This window comes from Protomyctophum bolini (genome assembly GCF_963924005.1).
Source record: "Protomyctophum bolini genome assembly, chromosome: 18".
NCBI classification, from domain to species: Eukaryota; Metazoa; Chordata; class Actinopteri; order Myctophiformes; family Myctophidae; genus Protomyctophum; species Protomyctophum bolini.
In genome coordinates, this window is record NC_137879.1 from 18,264,229 (window position 1) to 18,291,214 (window position 26,986).

The 26,986-nt window shown below is 42.4% G+C and overlaps 2 protein-coding genes across 2 annotated transcripts in view; both read right to left on the minus strand.

Moving 5' to 3' along the window:
• Window positions 1–14,292, minus strand: part of snx29 (sorting nexin 29) — a 137,816-nt gene extending 123,524 nt beyond the window's left edge. Inside the window, exons 1-11 of the mRNA XM_080788853.1 lie at window positions 13,895–14,292; window positions 12,751–12,815; window positions 11,683–11,735; window positions 10,367–10,491; window positions 7,285–7,465; window positions 6,424–6,494; window positions 5,504–5,833; window positions 4,975–5,404; window positions 4,061–4,173; window positions 2,718–2,814; window positions 1,224–1,306 (exon numbers count right to left, since the gene is read on the minus strand). Of these exons, the coding sequence (XP_080644979.1) occupies window positions 1,224–1,306; window positions 2,718–2,814; window positions 4,061–4,173; window positions 4,975–5,404; window positions 5,504–5,833; window positions 6,424–6,494; window positions 7,285–7,465; window positions 10,367–10,491; window positions 11,683–11,735; window positions 12,751–12,815; window positions 13,895–13,901 (1,555 nt within the window). The 5' untranslated portion in view covers window positions 13,902–14,292. The remainder of the gene's footprint in view (window positions 1–1,223; window positions 1,307–2,717; window positions 2,815–4,060; window positions 4,174–4,974; window positions 5,405–5,503; window positions 5,834–6,423; window positions 6,495–7,284; window positions 7,466–10,366; window positions 10,492–11,682; window positions 11,736–12,750; window positions 12,816–13,894) is intronic.
• A 7,403-nt stretch (window positions 14,293–21,695) lies between these two features.
• Window positions 21,696–26,976, minus strand: rsl1d1 (ribosomal L1 domain containing 1). Its single transcript, XM_080789973.1, has 9 exons — window positions 26,826–26,976; window positions 26,372–26,511; window positions 25,354–25,492; window positions 24,735–24,883; window positions 24,309–24,410; window positions 22,815–22,908; window positions 22,529–22,660; window positions 22,160–22,270; window positions 21,696–21,961 (listed from the first exon to the last, which is right to left on the minus strand). The coding sequence occupies exons 1-9, from the start codon at window positions 26,904–26,906 to the stop codon at window positions 21,869–21,871; spliced, it is 1,041 nt and encodes a 346-aa protein (XP_080646099.1). The 5' UTR covers window positions 26,907–26,976; the 3' UTR covers window positions 21,696–21,868.
• Window positions 26,977–26,986: the final 10 nt, after the last annotated feature.

The window sequence follows — 26,986 nt, forward strand, 5'->3', positions numbered from 1 at the left end:
GACATGTCAAATTGACATTTTGATTAATGCCTGAACATGTACTGTAAACAAATAAGACGCATGCTATTATGTACACAAGCACACACCTATCTGTTGCAAACAAACCAAACCGACCACCATTCACCATTCACACACACACACACACGCACGCACGCACGAACACACACACACACACACACACACACACACCATCAGCTCCCCAGTGTGACCTCCTGTTTGTAAGGGGTAATAGATTGGACAACAACTCCATCCGCTTTCTATGAAGCACCTCATCTCACTTCTTCTGCCTCTCACACTCACACACACACAGAGGAGTCACATCGCATCGTTTTGAGGATCAGAAGGTCTAAGCTCTGATTAGCCCTAGGGCACAGAGCACATCAAATGCCCATTTTCTACATTACGGCAAAAGCAGACCGTGTGCGTGTGTGTATACCCATGCGTACGTGCGTGCGTGAGTGCGAGTGTATGCCTGTGCGTGCGCCGTGCGTATGCCTGTGTGTGCGAGAGACCTGGTAGTCTGCTTGTCCACTGTTTGAAACATGCAGCAATGTTGTCAAGTGCTTGTCAAGCACGTTAAATCTCAAATCTATTTGCTAATCATGCATCTCAGATGTGATGAAACTTCTCTCAATCTGATTTCACTAACTACAGTTCAGGGTACCTTATCTACACAACTAAAGAAACATACCGATACTGAGATAAGACTGGCACCTGGTGTTCATATTTGGTACTGCTGAAAGGCACACTGAATTGTCTTGTTCTACAACTAATGCTTGATTTATACTTAGTTGTGCGACGCACATACATTTGCAGAATTCTGAGCTCTGCTATTTTAGTTGTGCGACATGATGCACAACCAAGAATAAATCAGGAACAACAAAAACTAGTCCTCGGTACTGAATTCTTACAATATAAGACAACCGGACTCCAATATTAAAAATAAAATTACTCTTTTATCCGCAATTGCACAATCCTTTCACCAAGCAGGATAAGATGGCCGATAGCTGTACTGGAAACAGGTGTTAACAAACTATACAAATGTGTGTCATATGACCACTTTCTCACTCTGCATTGCTGACCTGGCTCACCAGCCTAAAAGTTTACAGGAGACAACTTGGCAGTAGTAATATTAATTGTCTGCTGAATGAGGGAAAAATTTAAATAAATAAATGTGTTATATATATATCATAAAACTAATAGGTAATAAGGGAGACACTCACCCACTGTCATTGACTCAGGCAGGCCAGGAGTTGGCAGGACACTGGAGAGAGGACCAGCCTGGATAGGCGGACTGGACTCCATGCTGGAAAACACGAGGACCACAGGTCACACTGACATCTTAACTTTTAAATACTAGACGGATTTGGGCAGCAAACGATAGGTGCCTCAATGTTAGGGATAGGTTATTATATATCTGAAAGTCATAACGGTGAGTTTTTATTAAATCAAATGCTGATTATAAAAGGCTATAACAAAAAGCCCAATTATACTCACCCCATGACTACAGTCACAAAGACAGATAAATAACTAGCCTATATCTTCTCACATAGTATAATGCCTAGTGCCCACCAAACCACCCTACATCCTCTCTACTTAATCCTATACACTAGAAGATTTTAAAAAGACTTTTAAGCACCCCCAAAAGACAAGTCAGAGAGTTTTAAGTCACAGACAAGGCAATAAGATTTGGAAAAGATCTGCAGATCTGACAGGGTAACTATTTGCAAGAATACAACTACATTCCTTTCAAGATTATTTCCCATAAGCATGTAACAAAGTCCAACCAAGTCTACCCAAGACTCCAGATAATATTAAACGTGTTTGATCAGAACAAGATCAAGAAAATAAAAATACTGACATTTAATACTGAGTTTTATGACCACCTTGCACCAAACGATCAAGAATGAGCGCCCGCCACAACTCTAGCAATACTCTGATGATATTATTGTGACAGTGTGTCTTTTAGTGTAAGTAAGAGACAAATTATAAAGTCAATAGGAATGATAGAAAACCTAAATTCTAACAGCATTAAGACTTGATTGGCTCTTTCAAATGAGTAACGCACAGTACTGCAGTAAAAAGGGAAAGACAATTGACAACATATCAATTGCACCGCAGGACAGGATGCATTTCAATTCAGTGATAAAGTCAAATATTATTTGGACAGCCCATTTAAACCATTCTGGGCTGAGGTCGATTCAAAAAAGGCTTCTAAATCCTAACATTTTTCTGAAAAACCTGTGTCAGTGGTCCTCAACCTTTTTCATGTCAAGGACCCCCAGAATTATCTCTATTGGGCCACAGACCCCCATCTCAAAATATGTAATTTCAGGGACCCCCCAGAAGCCAATATTTTAGTTAAAAATGTTCGCTCTGAAATATATATTAAAAGTTTGCGCCATATTTTCACGACTTTAAAAAAATAGCAGACCTACAAGCTCATAGCGCGCCACTCGGTGGCGCGCTATGAGCTTGTACATCTGCTATTTTTCAATAGCTAAAGTAGAACAGAATGCTTGAAACACCAAGAGGGGTTCCCACCCAAAATGGGTTAAAAAGCCGTAAGCCTTTCCTGTGAAACAGCAAGGAGTGTTGCATTCAGCTGGCAGCGTATACAATTATGCATACAAAGAAGGATGGAAATTTCCATAAATATATGAATACAAAGAATACAATATGAGGAAACATTGAATAGTGAATGAATAGTCATGTACTTGAATTGTAGCTGTGAACGACTGCTCTCGCGGTTTCCCACGGGTCCTGCTGGCTCAGACTGAGCAGGAAATGCAGTCATGTCCTCCACTGATCTCACTGAAAACAAGATGGAAGTCAAAGTGAATATCAGACAAGACAGATTCATGAAAAGTCCCTGGAAGTCCCTCTGATGTCAGCAGTCTCCAAGTCAACGGAATGGTGAGCCATACAACACAATATAACAGAACAGGCAGAAAAATAATGGCAAAAATACAAATCCTAAGTATGATTTAAATGACTCCATTATGGACAGTGGAAGCATCAAAAGCAAAACCATGCAGGAGATGAAAGGAGCAAGCAGTGGCCCGAAGCAATGTACATAAATATGTATATTCATTTGGCTCACAGTGTATTACTTCTGCAAAGGGAAGTGCATGTGGCCAGTCCTTGAGAACCGACAGTAAAAACAATGTGTTAATACGTTATAAATAATAATTATTATTATTAGTGCAGCCGAAGAAAACTAGAGTTCTCAACAGGCCTGAAAATGAAGGCCCGGCCCTGCCTGGGCCCTCATCGAACCCTGTACACTCAAGACACTGCCCCCGCTGCTACCCTTAGATCTCCACATATGGCGCTGACCTGTTCTGACATTCCATATGTTGATCTGACCTCACCGAAACGTATATGTATCTCTGGTAAGTTTTTGGGGAGCTTTTAAAAACGGTGTGCAGACTTTCTCCTTCTTTTGCACTCAAGACACGCTCCATATGGCTAGTACAGAATTCATTCCATATGTTGATTGCGAACGCAATGAGCACTTACTATGAGACCTAGCAGATCATGTCTGTCCGTGCGTGCGTGCGTGCGTGTGTCCCCCCCTTTGTGCCCATATATGGAGCTACGTCCAAATATGGAGTGTGTTGCACCATGACTCAGCCATAACCATATAAGGAGTCCCCAAAGCAGCTATACGTCCAAAACCCAAATATGTACGAGCTGCGTTCGCTTCCCGCGTTTGCGCGTCTTACTGGTCTGACCCCCCCATGCCAAAGCGCCAGCGCTCGCCCAGTAGTCTGCCGTCACCCAGGCGGATGCGTGCACGCTCTCAGGGCGTCTTACTGGTATATATAAAGTATACAGTACACACGCATGTATACAATATATCCATAGATACATACAGCAAAACAAATACGTATCCATCACACCACATGTACACACAGCCTCTGTGACTGGTGATCCACTCAAGGCGCAAATTGAAACTACTTAAACACATTGAGGTCAAGACCGCCAAAAAGGTGCCACGGTTCAGCTTTGTGAACGCCACAACTGTCCCAGCATGACCCATCAATAAGACTCCTACCTGGCTGGGGGTCAGCTGGGGTCACCGGGATAAGGAAGTCTGAGCTGCTGTGGTCCATCATCGCCTGTACGGGGCTCCACGTGGACACACTGGACAGACTTCCCACCACAACCCTGGAGAAAGACAGGGGTCAGCACAGGTCAGGTGGATTGAAAAGTCACCAAATATGTTCTTAACACCCCGGGCGCACAGGACGAAGTCTACCGTCTTTTCAAGTAGTAACGCCCAGCACCCAGGACGAAAATTGATCAAAAGGACGGAGATTATTGATATCAAAACCGATCGCATGGCTCTACAGGCTGGGAGCGTCTGTTGCGCAAAATTCAATGTTGTGCAACAGTAGGACGTCATCGAAAATGTTCTCCAACCGTTTAGCCGACGAGACAGAAAATCTTAAAACGTTAATAACTCATCCCGTCCAATTCTAAGCAAAGATTATGTGTTAGACGGCCCACCGCGGTCCCGTCATCTAGCTGCTTCAGCCACATCCTCTAGAGTGTTTTGGCTACATCTAGCTGCTTCAGCCACATCCTCTAGAGTGTTTTGGCTACATCTAGCTGCTTCAGCCACATCCTCTAGAGTGTTTTGGCTACATCTAGCTGCTTCAGCCACATCCGGGATAACATCCGGTCTGTCGGTAAAAGTGCTCCGCTGCTATTAATCATCTGTTTATTTGTTGATCTGTTTATTTATTAGAACTGGAAACTTAAGCCTGAATTGTACTTACGTGCAGGTGAAATGCGTTGTGAACTTGTAAATCTGCCATTTTCAGTATGTGACGCACACGCAACCAAGTAGAAATCAGGTAAAAGCATGTCTACTTATGCCAGCTATGTCACACTATGGTGTGGCCAAAAAATAGTAGTGCGATACATTATATTTCTACAAAGCAGCCTTAAAACTTGCCCACTCACTTGTGTGAGCCAACAGGGTCCTCTGCATGGGTCGGCGCTCTGGGCTTGTACACGTCCTCTTCATCTTCCTCATTCTCCTCCTCTTCCTCGTTGTCTATGCTCTTGCTGTCCGGCAACTGGGGTGCAGGTGCTGCATTTGCTGTACTAGCAGTGCTACTAGTAGTGGGAGGATGGGTGTACGAGAAATTGTGGGGTCGCTGGGGGCTGGCAATGCCTGGCTCCGGCATGCCATTGTGTGGATGGAGGGAGAAAGCAGGCTCCAGGGGGTCCATGCCCTCCTCCACGCTGCCCCAGGGAGCTACGCAGCTCTTCGGCACCTCTGCCCCGCCCTCCTCCTCGTCCTCCGCCCCTCCCCCATCCAGCTCGTCATCGAAGGAGATGATGTTTGTGATCTTTTTCCTCCTACGGCGCTCCTTCCTCAGCCCGGAGTCTGAAGAGAAGAGAAGAGAAGAGAAGAGACTAGGTTTCAACAACATAGGTCCTCTAGATGAAGCCTTTTGGGTGTCGGGTAACACTAGGTCATCCTTACCAGCCGAGACACTGCGAGGCATGACGGGCAGCGGGTCTGAGATTCCTCTTCCTCCACCTCCAACTCCTCCAGGTGTGAAACCTGGCACGGCGGACGTGGCCGTGCTAATCTCCCGCAGGAGGCTGCTGACGCCCTGCGCCGACTCCTTCCACAGGCTCCCGATGCCCTGGGTGGACTCCTTCAGGAGGTGGTGGGTGGACTCCTTCAGGAGGTGGGTCACCGACGAACCCGCACCACCACCACCTCCTCCTCCTGTCCCACTGCCTCCCACTCCTCCCCCGTTAAGGTCGCTGTTGTCAATGTTAATTGCAAATAGAATAGAGTTCAAACCTGCAGAGGAAGCCGAACACAGTAAAGTTCTCAGTTAGAGGTAGGCCTGCACAGTGCAAGCACTCGTTTCAAAAAGACAGAAAAACGAGGTCAATACAACCATCAGCATGAGAAACAGCTGGCCACAACCCCAAAATATAAATCCCTGTATAGTATCATGATATCTATTGGTTTGCCATTGTTGTAATAATGATGTGGGGTTCCATTTTCAACTCCTGTATCAACGTACGTGTACATGGAAACAACGAAAAAGTATTTACTTTTTTTAATAAATAAACCCACTTATGCTGCTTTAACAGCAGTTATGTTTGTTGATCAGAATTAAGTTCAGAAACACACACACACACACACACACACACACACACACGCATGCTCAGACAGTCACACACGAAAACACATATTGTACAAACAAAATACACCTTGGAATGACTTTACCTTACATTGATTTCCCGGCTGTAAACCTCAGTGCTATAATCCAGAACTCAACTTCAAAGTCTAACTTTTCTATTGATCTAGCTACCCACTCCTCCATCCAATGCATCCAACCCTCACAAAACACAAGTAAAAAACACACCCACACATACACTAACCTGCAGCCATTGTGGGAAGCATGCTTGCTCTCTCTTCGTCCAGAGTAAAAGCCCAGTCTTCATAGTAAGCGCTGCAGAACAGAGAGGGGGAATACGGTGAGATCAGAAGTGGAAATCAACGGTAAACCTCAGCTCTAGTCTAGATTTGTACCATTAAACAGAGCAATATTACATTTATTCAATTTGGGGATACATCAAATTTCTCTTTTGGGTTTCGAGCTAAAAAGTTTAGTATGAGAGTATGAGAATACTAGAATAGCACTATACTAGTTTAATACCCAATTTGTAAACATTTCACAAAATTGCAAACATGCGAGACAGGTAGCTCTAACATAGACAAGAGGTGAAAGAGCCTGCGTCTCCTTTTAGAATTGCAGAGACATTACAGCTGTGATGTTTCACACAGCTTACATCAGATGATCATCAAATACACGTGCTCGTGCATGCACATAGTGGTGCAGCAGTAAATCGAACTAATCCATTATAGAAAACGAACGATAATTTAAGAAGATAATGGATTCATAATCTGTCCCTATCATGGGCATAGGTATAAGACACATCTCCTTTTTTTCTAATCTAAGCAAATCTAGTTCACAACACGTAGCATTGTGGAGTGTTGTGAGGAGCTGTTAGATCGGCTATTTTTGCACAATTCCATTGTCCCATGAACTATAAAATAGGGCCTAAATTACTAATTGGTTGATTGATATCAAAATAGGAAATTTGTTTTCAAAACCTGCTTCTCGATTATTCGATCAATTGAAAAGGTGATAATCGCTAAAAAAATAATCGATAGTTGCAGCCCTACTGTCAAACTCATACGCCCCACAACCAGGTGGTCTTTCCCTTTCCCACACTGACCCCAAGCGTGAGCGGTCAGCCAGCAGGGCGTGCAGGTAGCGCTCCAGGGAGTGTTCGTTGAGGGAGCAGCGCAGCCAGGCCCGGCCGCGGCCCAGCTCCGACGAGATGTGACGAAGCGAATAGAACCGCTGCAACTCGTGGCGGTTCAGATGCTCCTTCACATAGGACCAGAAGGTCAGGTCTGGAAAAGAGGGAGGAATCGAGAGGAGGGAAGTGAGAAGGGGAAGGAAGATGTGTGTGTGTGTGTGTGTGTGTGTGTGTGTGTGTGTGTGTGGGGGGGGGGGGGGGGGGGGTAAGGGGGTAAATACTCCATATTTACCCCCTTATTCTCTACTGTCTGCGCGTCTGCCTCGATTCAGGGCTGACTACTCGTGCAGTGTGAACTAGATATCATAATTATTCTCAATGTCAACTCTCAATTCATACCAATTGATCAACTCCCCAAAGCAAGGCTAGCAAAAAAAGACATGTGTTTTGTTTTTTTGCGGGTGCTGGATGCATTGCAGATGCTCCAGTTTGGTGACAAGCTAGCTTGCCAGATTCTGTGAGTGAAACAAGCGACCAGGTCTATGAAAACAAGCCCAAAAGAAGCAACCAGTTTCACCACTTGAGCCCTATTACATCCGCTATTTTCAAAAATAATAAGCCCAAATAAGCAACTACACATAAGCCCAAACTAAAGCAATGGGCAGGAAAACTAGACCAAAGTCCCTTATAATAAGCAGAACTGGCAACACTGAAAATTGCGCCGCAGTCTGCTTTTTGCAATTTGCATGGGGAAAAATTATGTTTCGTCGGGCGACTGGTTTTGTGCTCATTAAAAAATGCTAGTCTGTTGCAGTTTTAAGTAGTCTTTGACTAGTCTGAACAAGTTTGCTTGGTGTGGAGTCACCTTTACAAAGAGCACATGTTCCTACAAAAGGTCTGTCTGTGGACCAGTCAAGCACTGGAGACCAAAAAGAAATTTCTCAAGACTCAGCAGTGCTTCAAATAGTCTGCGACAAGTTTACAGATTGTTCACACCCTGAGGCACATGGCTTCACCTGCGGTAACGTCAGCAAATATTCCTCCATATTCAGCTGTTGCAAAAACTCAAACTGACAAAACTCAAATAAAGCAAAACTTTCACCTCTGGTATCGTTTTCTGAAGCGTGGTAATTAGCGAGAATGAACATATCCTGCTTTGCATGTGATTAGCATAGTGCATGATCTCTCGCTTGCTTTTTCCGAAGGTGGCGAAGCATGCTAGTTCGTTAGGAACACCCTAACGCCAGGGCTCCACTGGGCGCGTCTGCGTCGCGTCAGCGTCAACATCACAGAATGTTCCCTTTTTAATCAATGAAGGGTGGCTCCACTGCCCGCGTTGTGCGTGCGTCACTATTAAAATTGAACCGGTTCGTTTTTGGACGCACGCGTCGGAGACGCAACGCGCCCAATAGCGCCCAGTGGAGCCCTGGCGTAAGCTTGTCCGTCCAAAATCCTCTTTTGACTTTCTTTGATTTTAAAAATAAACTTAAAGGTCTGATAATTGTCTCCAAAAACTTATGATGGGCTGAACTTTCAGATTTTAATGACATATTTTTGAGGTGAATGTATATTGTATAATGTATCTCAATGTGACATTTTCCAAAGCCAGAATAAAAATAATGCACTACTTTCTTTGCAAGAGAATACTGCCATTATCTCTGATACTGTATTTTCTTGTCATTTAATGCAAATACACATGATGTAATGTATAATGTGCTATTAATGTGCCAATATTTGAATTTCATATTCAACAGTCATAAAGTATTTCTCATGTTAACATAACATGCTTAAAGAAATTGCATAGACTACCGGTACATTCAGGATAGACTTCCATTATTTCGAGTAATTCTGATTCCGGTTTGCGGTTCCGGCCTGATGAGTACAAACCAGACTACAACAGATGGTAAGTTACCATCCACTCCCGACCGGATCATGAATCTGAAATGGTATGCCTCCCAGACTAGCTTTTGATTAGATCAATGCTGCAGCATTTCCTTGGCGGTCCATCAATTAGAACAGTCTCTCAACAAACACGTTGGCGACAGGGATGTTTAAGACAAAGTATACCATGGCACCAACGTATTGTCTATTCATGTTTGGTGGCTTGCAAGAGCAGGGCTGTCCACTTTGTTGTGACAGGGTTTTTTGTCAGAGATCTCTATCAACCTTGGCAACCAAACCAACAGAACACTACAAACAGTCCATATCCACTCCACAAAAGCTTCAGCACACCTTGCCACACGTGCATGACCTGCATACAGCGGTAGTTATCTCTTTAAAGATGGTAATTGGAGCGAGGCATTAAAAGGACCTAATTTTCCTTCCTTTCTTTTAACCATGATCATTAAAATGTGGGACAATCAGAAAATTGTTCTGTTCATGCGGGATGAGACAAATGTCCTGCTTTCAGACTGTCGCATTTTGAGATCAACTCTCAACCTCTCACAACCTCCCCATGTCACGCGAGTTTGCTCAGATCCTCTATGACTTTGACTGTCCTCCCTGTACCAACATGAGAAGTCTTTTTCACACAGACATCCAAAAGGAACAAACTAGGCCATTCAGCAACACAACAAAAGTAGCCTTCCAAAACATAGCTTTAATGTCGCTTATCGCCACAAATTATTTGGGAATCATTGTTATATAATATAATACCAGTATAATATTGTGTGTTAATACAAAAAATGGTTGAAATTAAGTAAAATATAGCTTGCAGAAGCATGTTCATCTGAGACATTGTTTAATGGCATCATGCCATGGAGGGCCCAGTGTACACAGTGTTGTCATTCAAAGTAACCAAATACTACAATAACAGAGCATTAATTGGCATTCCTTCAACCAGATAACAAGAAAGTGCAGTGTACCTGGTTTAGAGTAGGAATATAGAGGATGGCCGGACACGAAGAAGAAGAGTAGGAATGAAAACCTGAATACACCAAGGACTCCATGGCACATTGGACACCACGGTTTTCCATTTGCTACCAAGAGACAACTAGCTTGTTTCATTGAAATCTTGTGTACAATCAATCAATCATGTGATCAGTGAGTGAAGTACCTCCGTCGTTCTTACTGCTGAGGCCAGCAACCTGTTTGAGAGCAGCAGCAGTAAGGGCCAGGCCCCTGCTTTTCCTCAGGCCATGTTGGAGCACTGCTTCAAACTGGGCACACAGACAGGTCACCCTATGGAGAGGACATAGCGCTTCTAGTTAGACTGATGTGAGTTACTAGTAACTATAAAGTACTACTACTGAAAACTGACTATTGAGTTGAAAACCAAAGTACCACCTATTAGCAGGATAGCAGCTAGTGAAATATTAGTGACTAATGTTTAGCGTATAATGCATTTTAAACAAATGAATGCGCTGTTAAAAGTCCACAAGTTAAAGGACCCTACCAGTGGTCTGACATGTTAAACTATACGGTATACTTTATATTACTACTGATCATTTTCCAAAGCATACAGTTGATTGACTTTTGTGGAAGCAATCAGATTTCATTCATAATTAGGTATGGTTTGAAAATGGCATGGTTATTTGGCATGGCATGGTTATTTGATTTGAAAAGTCTAACTTATTAGTCCCTGGAGAAAATATGTATTTTAAGAATGTTATATATGGTGTCCTTGACTGATTAACTGTGCAAAAAAAAAAGGTAATAGCAAGTTTAACGTTTTAATGATTTTGGACAAAATGCAAACAAAAATTTAACTTAAAATTGTTGTTAATGTTAATCGTGTATACCAAAGCTATGAATAGACAATAACAAGTATGTATGGGCCTTTAATATGCATACGTTACTACTTACTAACAGCCATATGCAGCACATACTGTACACACATGTACAGAGGACCACTGACCATCACACAACCTAATACTGACTGAAGCCCACCCCACACCGTCTGCGACCGTGTGCGGCGCGGCGCGTTGCTGCGCGGCGCGTTGCTGCGCCGCTCAACGCGCCGCGCAGCAACGCGGCGCCGCCTGGAAAATAGAACTGTGTTCTATCGGCGCGCCGGGCGGCGCGGCGCGGCTCCGTGCGGCGGACGGAGCCGGTGTGCGTTAGGTTCATTGAAAATAATGGAGGCGGCTGTGCGCGCCGCGCGGGGGACGCAGCCGGTGTGTGTCGGGCTAAAGACCAATCAATGTAGACAGACATGGATGTTAACACAAATTACACAATGCACATGACCTCACAACGACACATGCAAATCACAGTATACACACATACAATCCCTATAAACACCCAGACAGAATGGCGCAAAACCATAGTAGTATCACCTGGCTAACCTAAATCATACAACCATGGGATACTGAACTAATGCACATAAAACATAACTCAAGGAAACCTACCAAGACATGGACATTTTCTTACCTGCTGTCTGAGTCAGAAGCAATTTCTTTTCTTCCTCCAAAACGAATTTGGCACTGTAAAGATATGAGCATGCCAATATGCTTGATAACTATGACATTTGTATTTGTTCCACAAAACAACACCTTGTAACAGGAAGCAACCTAACAGTTGCAGTCACAGACGAGGAATTAATGGTCTACCTCTGGATCTGTTAGTATACTGTAATAAACAGGGATTCTAACAGAACACTGGGTACTTAATTCAGTTCAGTGTAGCTGTTTAATCTGAAACTAATTGATAGGTCAGTGTAATTAATTCTAGACCCAATCTGGGTTCCCAGGAATGGCGTTAACCACTTAAACCCTAGGTATAGACATTATTGACCATCCCCCAGGGGTCGATACCTGGCCACCTAATTGTTTCATCTACAACAAATCGGCAGAAACAGCCGAACTACAAGCTCACAGCATGTCACGGAAAGGTCGCTAGGGTTCATGTGCTAAAGAACCACTAATGCTAATCTTGAGAGAACAGTGCTCTCCTTAAACCACATGTGGCACCCATTTAGAATTGTATAAAATTCCCTTTAAGCATTTATACTCAATTGGTAACCTAGTGGCAGCATTTGTACAAGTTACTATAGAGGGTCCCCCAAATCTTTGTGAGATAAAAACTTTTTATTTTTTACATACACCACTTGAAACCTAGCATCGCTATTCTGGGGGGGAACATTCGCCAAAAATAGCAGCTCTATAAGCTCACAACGTGCCACTGTACGATGAGTTGTGAACTTGTAGATCGGCTATTTTTGACGAAAAGGTAGTGTGTAGCGCAGACCAGGTACAGAGGCAAAGTTCAAGTTTACCAAGTACTGAGGGTTTAAGTGGTTAAATGTCTGCCTACATATTAATACAAAAGATAATGTGTAAATATAACAACCAACAAAAATTAATTTACATAACACTGACAGTGTTGTCAAACAAGTCTATGAAGATCTATGAAAAAGTTTAATCTGCAACACAATTCAATAGAACAAGCATAATCGCCAAATTCCAGCATGTGGTTTGTGGCAAAATGTAGCTTGCTCACCTGTTTGACAGCATCCAGTAGTCTCTCTAGGAGATGTTGCCTTTTGGTGTCACTCTGTTGAGTGCCTGGAACACAAAAAATACAAGAGCAGATAATTCCTAAGGTTAGAACATTGTCATCATAACATACTGACCCCATAACATTTTCAAGTTGAGTTTCGTGAAAAGAGTGATTAAAAAAACTAGAGCAGTGTCCATTGGGCACTGGCCTATTTGAAATGATACAAGTTGGAAATGAATGCCCCGCCCAGTTAGCGCGCAAGTACTGCGGTCGGCTGGATCAAAAGTGGTATGCATTGTATGCGTGGTTATAATTGGCTGTTCATATAGTGACGTAATTAAGATATGTTTCAATGTTGGGTGGGTAAAAGGTAACGTATGTATGTAATATGTATACATGCATCTGTATGTATGTATGTCGGTAAGAATGGTGGTCCCTTATTGGCTGTTGACGGTGACGTAACTAAGGTACGCTTCAAGGTAGGTATATACATAAATAGCGCCAGGCAGAGGATTTTGTGCTGATTCTGGACAACGGTGTATCCCACCGACTCAAGGCCGGGCACTGCACTCCCTGTGATTTTGGAACACCAAATTTGAAGTTGGTGGGGCGAACGTAGAGACGTGGTGCATTTATAGATAATAGATATACCTGTAGATAGATGATACCTAGGTGGATACAGTGGTAGGTGGTTAATACAAAGACCTCATCAGGTAGAAACTTTATTGTGGGAACAATGCTCCCGGACCATTGAAGACACTGACTGTACCTACTTGCATCATTTAACTATAATATAGTTAAATAGTCAGCTACAGTTACTATACGACACTTATTCTACAACAATGTTGAATGAGGGAATAACTGAATGCTAATTAAAAACAGAGCTAAGCAAAGCTAATTACTATCTTATAAAACGTTGCTTGTTTGTCACTGAGAAACTAACCAGGAAGACAAAGAGCAGAGCCGCTCAATTTTGGATATCTATTCGTCATGCAATAAATTGTATTGGCTGATAGTCAAATTAACAGACGGGAGAATGCAAAAGGCATCACATCAGTCAACAAGCCACGTTACTTCCAAAGAATAGACATACATTCATGTGTTAGAGTGAATGGCCCATTAGAACTTTAAACATAAAACCCACCGTTCATTCTGACAGCCCAACCACGACGGTGACATTCAAACTGAATAGTTTAGTAATCCAGCTCAAGAGCACAGCAGTTCATTCCCGTATATTGTGGCGCCTACAACCAGAAGACCGCCTGCAGGGACCGACCCATGGTGCCTCTCTCAGCCAGACACAGATGACCGTCCGCAGGTAGAGGACTGATGCTGAAACGGTGAACACCAGAGGCCTGCCCCGGCGCTCTGCCTGTCGCTGCTGAAGTGGTGCAGAGTCACATAAACAGCGAGATTGTGCGACAAACAAACTGAGTGATTAATTCCGAACCACGGACTATAGGTTGTCGAAAGTGGTAGTTTAGAAAAGAGTAAAACATATATGGTCTGTGTCTGGCTTTGCTACCCCCCCTGTGACACTGCGAAAAGGGAAACAAGAGTGGAAAGCTGTACCATGGTCACGTGACAAATACACTGTCATATGATACAAACGAGTTTATGGGACTTGTAGTTTATAGGGTCCGTGTATTTTACGGCCATTTGAATTCTAATTTCGTATTTGACAAACAGTATTCAGAATACAGTACAGTTTGGTGTTCTGAAAACTGTTTGTCAAATATATAAATGCTAAATTAAAACATAGAATATGGTTAGTTTTCTGAATACTGTAGATCTGCCATTTTTGCGATCCAAACGCATTATAATGGTGGAATGGGCCCTAACTAAGAGATGCAGAAATTAACTAGACAAAGTGCCCTTCTGGGCACAGGTCTCCACCAGGAGGATAGGAGAGTGTGTGATGTTTGGCAAAATGTTTAGGAGTAAATTTAAACATGTTTGTTTGGGTGTGTGTGTGTGTGTGTGTGTGTGTGTGTGTGTGTGTGTGTGTGTGTGTGTGTGTGTGTGTGTGTGTGTGTGTGTGTGGCGCAACTTGGCCTGTTGTAGGGCCACTATGAGGCTGATTTGAAAACTGTCAAGTGACATTTCTTCCTCAGCTGGGAATAGGCATGCACGGCTTGAGAAGCCGTGGATATGCACCCGTGGATATGCTCAAACGAGCCTTCACTTTCCTGCAGGTAATTCTCTGGGGTGTTTTGGAACCAAACACATACATATTCAACGTTTCTTTACCTATAACTGGCAGGTTAAGTGCTCTGGAAATATCCTCTTTAATGAAACTGGGTGCTATACCCCCATCTAATAGGCACCTGCATTGGCTTTGGTGCATCTATATCCAAATGGTAGCTGTCTGCAGTAATACTGTAGGCCTACTATTGTCAGAGTTGCTTGCTGCACTACTAACTGCATCTGCAACACTGTGGTCAGCCTGTCTGTCACACACACACACACACACACACACACACACACACACACACACACACACACACACACACACACACAATTTCAGATTAGCACCATGTGGTATAATCGTTTTACCACCATGCACTTGTTGCCTTGCAAAATAGCTCCACCTGCTGTTAAATATGCAACATGACGAAACTGAAATGAATGCACTTGTTTGACCCTTTTACATTCTATGGTTTGACCACAGAGCTTTCCATTTTACCTTTTTAATAAAGGGTGAAATAGCAGTCAGTCTCAAGACAAGCTATATACAGTCAGTCAGTCAATTTATTTTGCTGATAAGTGATATTCCTATCATATCTGATCTTAAGAGTTAAGACATTTTGCTGGCACATATTCACCCCTATCAGAGCAATTCATCAGGTGCTTTGAGTTTGTACCTTTTTTCACTTTATTTTCTCGCTGTGAGGCAGAAACCTCCATCCATTTTTCATCTGAACTCAAGCAGTATCCGAGCAATTAATATGATTTCCATCAATTCAGATTCACTTTTAATAACCAGAACTGTTTCAGAGTAGCACCATTACTCTGCTTTACCAGCACTTGTTTGCAAGCTCTGCCTGCTGTTGTAAAACTGCCACTATTGAACTTGTTTGACTGCAGAGCGTTTCATTTTCCATTTTTAGCAGATGGTAAAACCATCTAGTATTGAAAATTATTTTAGTCTAACCTGAGTGAACTTGGTCACTCACTTCCACAATTTCCAGCTGTCATTGGAAAGAGACAGACAAGACAAACTATACAGTTGGCAAATGTCTTTTTCATCCTGAATGAATATCACTTATCAGCAAAATATATGATAATTCTATATCTAATCTAAGACAGTTTTACTGACATCCATTCGCCCTATCAGAGTATTTCATCAAGTGCTTTGTTTATTGAGTGGTACAACCACTCCCTTACGGAGCTATGTGAGTATGTGTGTGGCTGGGTGGGTGCCTGGGTCAGAGCACAAAAACAGCATGGTTGTTTTTCACCACCTGTGCGCAACCTAACACACACACAAACACAGACGCACATATTAACTGTATATATGATGATTTCGGGTGTGCAGTACAGTACAGTAGAGGGACCCCCACACGGTAACCCACACGGTAACTCATTCAACCGTTTCGGACGTGCGTTCCTGGGGGTCTGGATGTTCCGGGGACTCCCTGGGGACCTCCGGAGACCCCTACATGGTAACTCTCTCATTTCTCTACCGTTTCAGACGTGGCCGGCACCCTGGCCGTGGTCCTGTGGGTCTGGAACTTCAGAGGACCCTCACACGGAGTTGCACCACTCACTTCACACAGGTGTGATGTTTGTACCTTTTAGCCATTCTTTTTCCGCAGTTGGGTAGAAACTTTGCATCTCCATATTTCATCTTTTGAGCCCAGAAGGGCAGACACTGGATTGTCCACAAATATCTCCCTGCATTGCAGACATTTTGTTTCAACAAAGTGTGCAGAAATATCATTGTTTGTATGTAAACATTTAATTGAACAATAAATAGTATATAAGCAATTCCAACATGCACATTAAGTGTGTAAACTATATTGTGGTAGAGTAGGCAAATGTATTGATATTTTAGAATTTCATGAAGACTGCTATAATCAGATTACCACTCGTAAGAGTGTATAATATTCTTCATTTTGAGATCCAGAGGTAAGTTCAGTGTATACAAAGTTTAGTTGCACTAAGTAGGCTACTATATAAAACAAACATGCATAGGCCCGATTTCACATTACACGTCTTATATCTTTTCTTTCTTAGTCACATAAAATAAAGTTTTGGATATTCATATCACCTGAATATTGTCAATAACAATAGCCATTGACAGATGAACATGCAACCAATTTGTTTTTGTTAGCCTTTGTTAATGTGTGTGTGTGTGTGTGTGTGTGTGTGTGTGTGTGTGTGTGTGTGTGTGTGTGTGTGTGTGTGTGTGCGAGCACATACGAGTTTGTGTGCAAAGTTTATGCCCTATCTACTAGATAAGGACAGGATGTCCAGAAAAGACCTTGGTACTGCTTAATCATTACATGATGTAGCAAGTGAACTACATCATGAAATGCTTTCATGAAGCAATCAATTTGACAATTTCTTTGACGATTAACTGCCCAGATCATATTGACAGAGTCTCCCTCACATATTCTTTCGATGAAGCCTGTTGAGGGGTGTTTTGATATATAACAGAAAGTGCCCCATCAGGAGTCTGCTGCTGGGCAGCAGTTGAAGTCGTGTTGCCTCCCAATGTGTCCAAAGACTGTGGCTCCATGGGGCTGTCTTTGCTGGCCATGCCGTTCCTCCTGAACGAGTTCCTGATCCCGTTGGAGAGTCGGTCAGACATTTGCCTCACCACCTTGCTGATTCCTTTCTGGTTCTTCAGCTTCATCATGCCCACATCATCCTCCAGCTCTTCAGGTGGGACATCAATGTTCCCGCTGTACCAGAACACCCACCAGATGAGGCTAAGGAAGATGATAATTGCGCCAGCATAAATGAAAAGGTCATGGATCACCAGTCCACCAAACACTCCCACCATCATGATGAACACTCCGAAAATGTCATGCGCCACTGCGAACCAGAAGGAGCACTTGCACCGGCCCACGCCTCCGTACCTCCTCTCCTCCACGACCGGCACCATCTCTACGGCCGTTGACATTGTTGACAGTGGACTGAGGCTACTCCAAACCTAAAGACCAGAATGTATCAGTCCACAAAGATAGGATGCTGTCACCACTGTGGGCGATTCCTTTCCAAACTTCCAGGTGGATAGAGGTTTTGGGCTGCTGTCAATCCTGCAGTAAGTAAAGTGCAATGTTGTCCTCAACTGGCTGAGAGTCACACATACAGTATATCAACCCACATGTTCAAAGTACATTGACCCTCAGTGCTTATCAGCTGCTGTCACACCCTTTAAAAGGAATAAATGCCTTTAACCACTTGCCTTTTTTATACTACAAGTTCACGTCATGATGCGACGTGTTATTTGTGAGATTATAGATCTGATATTTTATATTTTTTATAAAGTTTTAAAATATTTATAATATAATATAAGGAATGCCTGGTTGAAAGTGGTTAACAATTATCTCCTTAATGCACTATTCACAGCTTCCATGCCAAGTCTCTTGCCACGGCCCTTTTCGTCTTAGCTTCTCCTTGAGTATGGGTATCCACACCAGGCCAACCACCACAAACATCAGCCCTATGGATAGGCAGGCTGGGGCAATGCCGTGGGGTGTGTCAGGAACTCCTGCAGAGTGGAGCAGAAAAAGGACTGCCCCCACAGCAGACATCAATGCTCCCATCACTATGGCGATGACGGGTTTGTGGAAGTAGGTCCAGCTTGAGGGCTGCAGAATTCTGGGAGGGGGTTCCGTTTGCAGGCTCTGCCTCACAGAAGTCTCTGAATCAGACTGACGTGGAAAGGAGGTTTCTCCTGACACTTCCATGCTCTAACCGTTCTAAAGGATGATGCAGCTTCCAGACCTGGTTCCTCTTCTCTTGCAGTACGTCTTTTTCCAGCTTAAATGTTTATTGAATATGAACGTATTTGGACAAATGTTTAGAATTCCCATCAGGAGCAGAATGAGTGTGGTAGAAAAAGCTGAGACACATTTGATATGAGCTTCAGTGATAGACTATTGTCAATAAAAAAAAACAATAATTTTAGATGAACGATTCCAAGTTGCTTGTGTTTCTGCTTGCTAATGCATGGACATCACTGTTGAAGAGTTGTGTTCTCATCTACAGCATAGCTGATGTTCTTTCAGACCTCACTGCCAACATCACTAAACAGTAAGCTTAGCACTGAGCAGCAGACTCCAAAACTCAAACTCAACATCCACAGCTCCTGTCGGATCCTCTTTATCTCATACATCTGGTCATAGTGGCTGTAATGAATCATCTAAAGGTAATTGAAACTCACCATAGATACTACCGCATCTCACTGCACAGGCTGTATGATCACTGCTACTGTGTAGTCTAGTGTGTAGTCTGTGTACATCGATTTTGGCAAAGAAATCTCTCGTTCCTGCAGCCCTGCCCCTGAAATTTGAGATGGTCCACCACACCCTCACGGCAAAGGATTTGTGATGAATAGACAGACATAATCAAACTGTTGACATCTCCCATCGTCACTGTTGATTGGCCAGCACCACTGCACCAGCCTTCATCTTCTGTGCTTTCAAAGCACGGAATAATCTACACCAGTGGTTCTCACTTCTCATCATTGGGTCCGGGGGGGAATTAAAAAACTTCAGTGCACTGTGCAATGCAAGGAATGAATGCATTCGCCATGTATCCGAAGGAAGTCTGATCCAATCACCAAGTGGACCCTTTAAAGGAGAATTCCATGCTACAAGGCTTTCTTACCTTTCTTTGTAGTCGTTACGTCCCCACCAAAGAGGTCCAGGTGCTATTTTGTGCAAAAGCTCCTTATTGGCTATTTCCCCTACCATAAGCCCTCAGTGAATTGCATTGAATTGAATGGGGTGTTGTGCTAATTTGCTTATTTTCATCGAAATAAGTAGTAAAGTGTGCCGCTTGGGATATTATTTACATTATGAAGAGATGATATATACAAAAAAATGTGTTTATGAGCGATGGAAATAAGCGAATTAGCACAACACCCCATAGCCCCATTCAATTCAATGCAATTCACTGAGGGCTTATGGTAGGGGAAATAGCCAATAAGGAGCTTTTGCACAAAATAGCACCTGGACCTCTTTGGTGGGGACGTAACGACTACAAAGACAGGTAAGAAAGCCTTTTAGTATGGAATTCTCCTTTAAGGGCATGCATATAATAAAACTGGGGGCCATTGAAACTAAAAAGATTGAGATTTAAAGAGAGAAAGTCCACATAATAAAATAAATATTAGTGGCAGCAGTTTGTTCCAAATATGTGGTGCATAAAATAGATCATGGGTATTAGTCATGACCGTCGACCTTTAAATGCCCAATCGGTGATAAAAAACATGTATAGCCACCCCAAAGAACACAAAAATAGCAGGTATCTATTCTCTATGACTGACACGGCTCCTTATAAGACTAACATATTTTGGGGCTGAAATATGTGTATTTATATTGGTACTGTCTAATTTTTCTAAGCATTGGAGTAAAGCTGGTCTATATTTTAATTCCAAAAAGCATATTTTCCATTTAAATAAATGAAAATATAACCCTCATGTTCAAATTAATCATTGTGCCTTTAAAAAAGTAGTCATAAGAAAATCTAAATAAAACTTTCATTATGCTATAAAAGTATTTGTACTCTGATCCAATATAAAAGCCTCATGCAATTTTTTAACAAACAGCATTTTTGCATGACAGTAGCAGCACTGAGCAGGTGTACCAACATGTCATCCGATAGTAGCTAGCAGCTATATGTGGTTATGTACACAGTTCTGATGGCCGTATTTTGTTCACTCCGAGTAAACAGCCCTCAAGGTTAAAGCAAAAATACTGAATATCTACAAACAAAATACACATCTTTTGATCTTTGCCCATTAGCCTGGTGACATTTGTCTGAGAAACTAGCAGTGTAGGCAGATCATTGTAAAATGCAAATATTTTTAAAATCAACTTATATTAGGCAACTACATCCTTCAGTTTGAATTGTCACCATAACTAGCCCATACCCACGGTACAGCACACGCAACACTACAGATCCAATTTCCCAAGAATGCGAATAAAAAGCTTAACATTGGGAACAAATCAGCTTCAATGAATTCAAAGAACCCACTGGGGAGAATACCTGAGAAACCTTTGCATCATGAAGCCAGTCTGAAGAAGAATGTCCTAGGTTCGATTCCCGCTCGGGACGCTGTGGGTGCTGGCGGCGTGTTTCCTCCTCCGCGTCATCAGTGCCCATACCCGAAGGCGGAGTTGGTGAAAGGGCCTTTCTGTGTGGAGTTTGCATGTTCTCCCCGTGTCCCCTAGGGTAGGTAGGTACCCTCACAAAAAGCCTAGTTACAAGACCACAATTAGACCTGCCAATCAATTGGCCATGGCAGTGCTGTCTGTAGCTGCACCCACAGAAACTGAGTGAGACACACAAATACAAAATGGACTAAAACCAGGCTGACACATTTTGGAACTTTCCCAAACAATAATGGTTTGTTAACATGATTGTTTTTTGTAGCAGTGGGTGTTTCATTGAAATTAGATTTCCTCATAGCAGTAGGTAGAGATCTCTGATCATGATGTGAGACTTCATAGAATGGGTAATGTTTGTTGCTCTCCTCATCCACATTTTTTTTAGTTTAAAACAGAAACATCACCAATACCACATACTGTATTTGGGGTTGTCTTTGCAGGGTGTCATCGCTTGAAGAAAAAAAAAAAAACTGTTCTTTCATACATGTCAGCTGTTAAAAAAAACTGGGATACATCAGACCAATAAATGTTCATTTGCCTCAACTTAATATTATCATTGGCAATATATATATAGTCATACAAAAGACAAGAGTCTAATTTGGATCCATCAAGTTTTATATAAACATTTTAGTACAAGAAAGAGACAGTTTGTGGAAGACAAAAAGACCACAATTCCATGGCATGTGTATTCTGGTATGTTTGTATTTATAGTCCAGGTTGACATGGTAAGTGAAGGGGGAAGGGGATGATTTAAGACACTTCAGAGACACTCATTTAGCTTTAGGCATCTTTCTTTTTCGGTTTGGAGTGAGGGGCTTCCCAGCTTTTTTGCCATGAGACTTCTTGGACTTTTGGGTCATTGCCTATCACCATAAAAAGGGAGAAATGCAAAAACAATCAATTTCTGCAATGAACCTCAATCAAGACATGAAACCGCTCATGCTGTGCTTAGCTGTGTGACCTGACATTTTGATATAGAACAATTGGTAATTGTCATCAAAGCCTTTCATTTAAAGAACTAGATGAAAACAAATCTTTTTAAGATTCCGTGTTATACTGACCTCTATCTTTGGCTTTTTGCTAGGGGATTCTATGGGAACTAGTTGTGGAATCTCGTCTTCGTCTTCTGCGTTCTTGGGAGCAGTTTCCAGTGTCTCCTTATTGGCAGCTCTCTGTAATTCACACAAGACATACACTGTTGACAAACAGCCAGGAGTAGGCACAAAACAGGCATACATGTAATGTTTGCCTGAGTAAACGAATACACATATTACGCTGCATGCACATATTACATATATGCAAGGAGCCATGGACCTGAAAATTGAAAGTTACATACTGAAAGATGAAAATCAAACAACAGGAAAGTTTAACGGAATTGTGCAGCAGCAATACTGAACAATGAATTGAGTGGCGTTTTCTGGCAGACATACCTTGCCCTTCTCTGCCTTGGCCCCTCTCTGCGCTTCCTCCAGCAGAGTTAGGTGGCTGAGGTCCGAGGTGTAGATGGGTAGGGCTGCTGTTGCTTCACTCTTTATGTGGATGATCTTCACCACTGGTCCTTTCTGACAAATGGCAACATGAGCTCATTAACACAGAGTTCCATGATGCAGTATCTTGCTAAACTATTTGAGCTCTCAGCTGTAATGGTACAGTTTCCAAATGTAAGATGTTGGGAATTCAGGTACCCAAAAGGTGTGCAACTGGCTGAGGACTCACCGAGCGTAGTTTGGTCAACACCGTTTTGACAGCAGCCTCAATGTTGTCCGTTATTTCGTCTGCCGTCATGCCAGAGTGGGCAATACGGGCCATACTGAAAAGAGAGCTCATCGTTACTATGAAATTATGATTAGGCCTGGATATGAAGCTCACGTCTCAGTAAGACTTGTTAAAAGTTTTTATACGGGTGTACACATTCCTGCATCAATTTGGTCATTTAAATGTGTAGTTTCACACTGCTTGTTTCATTTAAGCATGCAGAACGGCTGATAATACACATACATTTCATGTACACACTACACAGCCATAGATCGTAGATTGATCGAAGTTAAATGCTGCAAAGATCAGGCTGTGTATTTGGAATACATGAAATGTATGTCAGATCACATCATCACAGCCAGTCTAGGGATAGCAGTGTTGAACACAGGCTCAAACAACAGCTCAGACTAATAATTATTTATGTTCCCGTTATAGAATTCAAAGATAACTGGAATAAATAAAATATCATTGTCACCAGAATAGCATAGCCCCATCTCAAAACCAAAATTCACTTGAAATCACTTGAAATTCCTGTATCAAAGTTCTAGAGACAGGCTCCACAGAAAGAGGAGGACCATCTGGATATACTTTGAAGTCTCTTTTGGCTCCAGTGTTGCCCAGATCCCACACTCAACAAGCAGGAATGGGTTTGCTATGGTGCCATTTTATATTAGATCATTATTATTTCGTAATTATCAATTAAGCTTCTAAATATTTATACCAAATAATTTACAGTAAAGATTCAAGTCACAGAAGATAGATCAGGCATAGCTGATCCTAGCTCAGCTAAAACTGTATGTAAACAGTTCAAATTCACACCCGTGTGAAGTAAGGGGCGCTTTTGTCATCGCACATCATCAATTCATTGTGAATGGGAATTTAACTTTGTGTAGGACTAAACAGTTACCGCTTGGGGGTCCCCGCCACAGAACATCCAGAGCCCCCCAGGTACATGCCCAGGGGGCCTGCACTGTTCCAGCGAGCCTTCCCGCGTCCAAATGGTCGAGAAATGACAATGTTAACGTGTTGCAGCTTTCCGTGCTCGGACAGACACAGGGACACGCACACATCAGGCACCGCTCAAAAATAGCCAATTAACTCGTCCACATATGACGTAAATTCTCAATTCATTGTCAATGAGAATTTAATGTTTGTGTAAGACTAAATATAGGAGGGCCCTCAAAATAATAATGCATCATCACAGAAGAACCAATGTAAAGATTTTAGGGTGGGGACGTGGGGTCCTTTCTCAAGGTATTAGGATTGATTTTCAAATCATTGGCGTAGGTTTGTTAGCACTGCCTGGTTTTCTCCGGGGTCCAATGCATTTTATCAGTAGACGGTCTGATTGTCTGGCCACAAGATAGTGTTTTTTTTCAACATTTGAGTGTGTCTCTGCAACCATAGGTCCTTTCTTTGTTCTTCATAAAGTATGTAACATAATGACTTTAATACCAGCAGCTGCCTTTGTTGGTGACCTTCACATAGGAACCCTGGATGACACTCTGCACGTCTCTGGACAGCTGCTTACTCTGCAGATTAACACACAGAGGCTCCCTGTGGAAGAGAGAGAGCAGCTATTTTAATTACTACCGTAATTATTTTTGTATTTCTTATTGTCAACAACGACATTTCTCCTACGCATTTCAGTACTTAAACCCCAGCATGCCTATTCTGGGGGGAACACAATAGCAGATCTACAAGCTAACGCATTGCAACGTGGTGCACTATGCGTTAGTATATATAGTATATTGGCTACTTTAGCCGATGAGATATTGTTAGACTAAACTAAATTGTCCAAGTACAGTTGTAACTCTGGTCCGATTTACTAAGAAAGAATACAGGGTTTAAGTGGGTAAGTGAATCAGACGCTTATCTTACTTCTTCCTCTCATAGAAGTGCTTTCCCAGATGGCTGGGCAGCAGCCGACGGATGCGATCATCAGACAAGAAGAGGTCATAGTTTCCCAGCAGGCGACGCTTGGCCTCATGTGGCTTGTATTCTGTCTTTAGTACCTTGAATGGGATGATCTGGCACAAGGCAGACAAGGAACAGTAAGACATTTTAAATAGCACTTTTTGAGTGCATTTTGTATTCAGTGTAAATCAATTTTCAAAGACAGGAAATTACTAGAATAATTTGAAATACATTTCCACAGTAGAGGAAAATGGCAGAATATACAGTTCCATAAATACAGGTCAATCATGATTGCGACATCTTGTTATGGGGATTATCAGTTTAGCCAGATTGGAGGAAAATAAACTCGACTGATACGGATACGGATTTGAACTCACTTACGAAATGTCTCAAAGATCTAGAGACAGGCTCCATTGAGAAAGGAGGACCATCTGGATATACTTTGAGTTTCTGTGGCACCCATGTATTACCCATATCAAACACTTCACAGTAGAGACATGGGTTTGCTGAGGTGCTATATAACAACTCACTTACAAGGACATTTTACAGCAATGGGGAACAATGCAAGGATTCAGAGTGGTACCTCTGCGACATTTTTGACTCCTCTCTCTTCCAGCAGCTTCTTGTAGAAACGCTGGGTCTGATCCGAGGTCATGTTTGGTTCATCTCTGGTGAAGAGGCATATTTCATCCGTGTCTGTCCGCTGGCCATGAGGCAGGGGGCTGTTGTCAAGAGAAATACTTGGCATTAGTTTATTTTCTTCTTTTTTTTTTTACAAATAATTGATGTTCATAGAGTAGAGTTACAGTACAGATACAGATACCCTAACCCTAATCATGTACTCGATGTTGGTAAAGGTCCCGATACTCTGAGGAAAATAAACTTGACTGATACGGAGAGCGTTTGAACTCAACACTTACGAAATGTCTCAAAGATCTAGAGACAGGCTCCATTGAGAAAGGAGGACCATCTGGATATACTTTGAGTTTCTGTAGCACCCATGTATTACCCATATCAAACACTTCACAGTAGAGACATGGGTTTGCTGAGGTGCTATATGACAACTCACTTACAAGGACATTTTACAGCAATGAGGAACAATGCAATGATGCAGAGTGGTACCTAAACATTCAAATGATTGCAGTGGTGCAACCAAAATAGCACTTTCTTTTGAAAGTACTGTCAATGTCAACACAAAACTGTCAACACAAAATGCATTTGTAAAAACATTGTAATTATTTTATCATTTAGAAATCAAATTATTAAAATAGGCTATGAAGGCCATTTTCTTTCAACAAAAAGGTTGTTTTTAGCCCTGTAATTGATCATTACAGTAACAATGTCATGACATTGAAATTAAATTAGAGAAAGGGGACATAAAATAAGTGGTTGGTCAACAAAAAACTAAAGTAACAAAATATCCTATAATAACTGGTGAAATATTTGCCAAATCGCGGCCTGAAAAGTTTGAGAACCACTGCGTTACAGCCAGGGCAAACCCTGGGGAATCATCAGCGAGTATCAATAGAACTCATTCTCAATAGCCCCTTTTCGGACACCTGAATACATTTCGGGGGTATTTGGGATGTCTATCAACTCACATGCGGATGTTCTGTGCCTTTTTGGGGACCTTCCACAACGTGAAGAGAAGGCACACATGGTGAGTTTCGGCCAGGAGCTTACTGTCGGGGGTGGACTTGGATTTCAAGAAAGCCTGCAGAGCCTGGACGGCCCTTTTGACCTGGAAAACCACATGAGTTGTATAGTTATACAAGACAAACACCACCCAACAACTAATTTACACACAATTAAACGACTGCAATTGTAAACCACTGACTTTCACGGTCTGTGTCAGTACAGACTAGAGCTGCTTCGTGGCAACAGCGCGGCATTGTCGGCAAGCTAATCAGCTAGTACGGCTAACATTAGGCACTGCAGACAGAGTGCATACTAACTAACATCTGTCGCAATCTAGTAACGACTGTCATAAAATATTTACCATTACACGGGTACTCTTTCTGCTGTAATGTAATAGTGCTCGTTTAATATTATTACCTGTGCTCTGTCCAACGCGAGGTCCTCTGTTTTATTCGCCATACTGTCTGTTTCACGTGTAGTAGGCGAGGAGGAACGCATGCGCACTAGACGGGCGTGATACACGTCTTCTTCTAGTTTTCGTCTTGTTTTACTTCCGTTGTTGGCATCCAGCTTGTTGG

Coding starts and splice junctions, on each gene's coding strand:
- rsl1d1 (XM_080789973.1), bottom strand. CDS start 26,906: ATGCGTTCCTCCTCGCCTACTACACGTGAAACAGACAGTATGGCGAAT. Junction 22,909..24,308: donor ACCAACAAAGGCAGCTGCTG/GTATTAAAGTCA, acceptor CTCTCTTTTCAG/TATGGCCCGTATTGCCCACT. Junction 22,271..22,528: donor CCAAGGCAGAGAAGGGCAAG/GTATGTCTGCCA, acceptor TGTGAATTACAG/AGAGCTGCCAATAAGGAGAC.